At 47.2% G+C, this 2,662-nt stretch overlaps 1 protein-coding gene across 1 annotated transcript in view; it reads right to left on the bottom strand.

Annotated features, from left to right (window-relative positions):
- The window catches only part of ATP6V1B2 (ATPase, H+ transporting, lysosomal 56/58kDa, V1 subunit B2), a 26,290-nt gene extending 26,080 nt beyond the window's left edge, over window positions 1-210 (bottom strand). The window contains exon 1 of the mRNA XM_010845440.1: window positions 22-210. Coding sequence (XP_010843742.1) covers window positions 22-157 — 136 coding nt within the window. The 5' untranslated portion in view covers window positions 158-210. The remainder of the gene's footprint in view (window positions 1-21) is intronic.
- Between the last annotated feature and the right edge of the window lie 2,452 nt (window positions 211-2,662).

Here is a 2,662-nt window from a genome sequence, read left to right as displayed (position 1 = left end):
GTCTTGCTTTCTGATACTTACTGAGACGAGGCTGGGAGAGGTAGTTCCGGCTAACTGCCAGCGCCTGCTCTCGAGACCCCGCCAGGGGCCCGCTGGGGGGTACTGGTAGCTCAGGCGCGGCCCCGTTCACGATCCCCCGCATCGCCCGCAGCGCCATCTTGTCTCCTCCGTCCCGACTGGCCCCGCAGCGACACCGCGCAGGCGCAGATATAGCTGGGGCGGCCCGCTCCCCGCTCCGCCCATGCGCGCTGTGGAGCCCCCGCCCCCTTGGCTGCGCCCCGCCCGCAGCCTCGTGACTTGGGCTCCGCGTGGGCGGGGCTAAACCAGCAAGCTGGGAGAGGAGCTGACCAGCGTGCTGGGAGGAGGGTTCCCCGACAGGGAGAGGGACCCAAAGAAAGGCAAGATTTAAGGGAGAAAGAGAAGAAAGGAGGGAGAGGGAAGAAAGGCAACTTCATACAAGAAAAAGTCAACAGGAATTTCATAACGCTGAATGAAGAGACCTCAAGTTCAAAAAAAAAACTCTGAAAACAAATATAAAACCTATTCCGTTGAATATTAACATAGGGCACTATGTGCCATCATTTCTCTCACTTTATTATCTTCCTCTCCAATATATTCGCTCATTTGACCATTCAAAAAGCATATTGCACTGTTTCAGAGTGTGAAAGACAAGCTGTCATGTATTTGGAAACTATTTACAGGATAGTGTTGGAGGGAGGAAGCCAATTCTGATTCCATGTGGGAAACTGTTTCTTTGATTTGCTTTTATTATTATAATCATATTCAATGGCTTTCCTGGAGGACCCTGCCCCTCTGCTTGACTGTAAACTAAAGTGCCTTTGCTCAACTTGCAGAGAGAGAGTTTGTCCCTGCCCACCTGTGAGTAGAAGAGATTAACATACCCCTTCCAAAGGCTGGCCATTCCCTTGGAGATGTTTTGCAAGACTGAAGACCCTTTCGCTTTACTTCACCACTGCGTCTCCCACTCTATTCTGCCTTTTGATTTTAGTTACACATTGCTTCTTTCTCTCTGATCTATAAAATAACCTGGCATCCAGACCCCAATCAGATCAGATCAGTCGCTCAGTCGTGTCTGACTCTTTGTAACCCCATGATCGCAGCACGCCAGGCCTCCCTGTCCATCGCCAACTCCCAGAGTTCACTCAGACTCACGTCCATCGAGTCAGTGATGCCATCCAGCCATCTCATCCTCTGTCGTCCCCTTTTCCTCCTGCCCCCAATCCCTCCCAGCAGAAGAGTCTTTTCCAATGAGTCAGCTCTTCGCATGAGGTGGCCAGAGTACTGGAGTTTGAGCTTTAGCATCAGTCCTTCCAAAGAAATCCCAGGGCTGATCTCATTCAGAATGGGCTGGTTGGATCTCCTTGCAGTCCAAGAGACTCTCAAGAGTCTTCTCCAACACCACAGCTCAAAAGCATCAATTCTTCGGTGCTCAGCCTTCTTCACAGTCCAACTCTCACATCCATACATGACCACAGGAAAAACCATAGCCTTGACTAGATGGACCTTTGTTGGCAAAGTAACGTCTCTGCTTTTGAACGTGCTATCTAGGTTGGTCATAACTTTCCTTCCAAGGAGTAAGCATCTTTTAATTTGATAGCTGCAGTCACCATCTGCAGTGATTTTGGAGGCCAGAAAAATAAAGTGTGACACTGTTTCCACTGTTTCCCCAACTATTTCCCATGAAGTGATGGGACCAGATGCCATGATCTTTGTTTTCTGAATGTTGAGCTTTAAGCCAACTTTTTCACTCTCCACTTTCACTTTCATCAAGAGGCTTTTGAGTTCCTCTTCACTTTCTGCCATAAGGGTGGTGTCATCTGCATATCTGAGGTTATTGATATTTCTCCCGGCAATGTTGATCCCAGCTTGTGTTTCTTTCAGTCGAGTGTTTCTCATGATGTGCTCTGCATAGAAGTTAAATAAGCAGGGTGACAATATACAGCCTTGATGGAATCCTTTTCCCATTTGGAACCAGTCTGTTGTTCCATGTCCACTTCTAACTGTTGCTTCCTGACCTGCATACAGGTTTCTCAAGAGGCAGGTCAGGTGGTCTGGTATTCCCATCTCTTTCAGAATTTTCCACAGTTTATTGTGATCCACACAGTCAAAGGCCTTGGCATAGTAAATAAAGCAGAAATAGATGTTTTTCTGGAACTCTCTTGCTTTTTCCATGATCCAGGAGATGTTGGCAATTTGATCTCTGGTTCCTCTGCCTTTTCTAAAACCGGCTTGAACATCAGGAACTTCATAGTTCACATATTGCTGAAGCCTGGCTTGGAGAATTTTGAGCATTACTTTACTAGGGTGTTAGATGAGTGCAATTGTGCGGTAGTTTGAGCATTCTTTGGCATTGCCTTTCTTTGGGATTGGAATGAAAACTGACCTTTTCCAGTCCTATGGCCACTGCTGAGTTTTCCAAATTTGCTGGCATATTGAGTGAAGCACTTTCACAGCATCATCTTTCAGGATTTGGAATAGCTCAACTGGAATTCCATCACCTCCACTAGCTTTGTTCATAGTGATGCTTCTAAGGCCCACTTGACTTCACATTCCAGGATGTCTGGCTCTAGGTCAGTGATCACACCATCGTGATTATCTGGGTCGTGAAGATCTTTTTTGTACAGTTCTTCTGTGTATTCTT

This window comes from Bison bison, unplaced genomic scaffold, assembly GCF_000754665.1.
Source record: "Bison bison bison isolate TAMUID 2011002044 unplaced genomic scaffold, Bison_UMD1.0 scf7180017864217, whole genome shotgun sequence".
Taxonomy (NCBI): domain Eukaryota; kingdom Metazoa; phylum Chordata; class Mammalia; order Artiodactyla; family Bovidae; genus Bison; species Bison bison.
The sequence above is the reverse complement of the archived record's forward strand: the minus strand, read 5'-3'. Positions and strand labels throughout refer to the sequence as shown.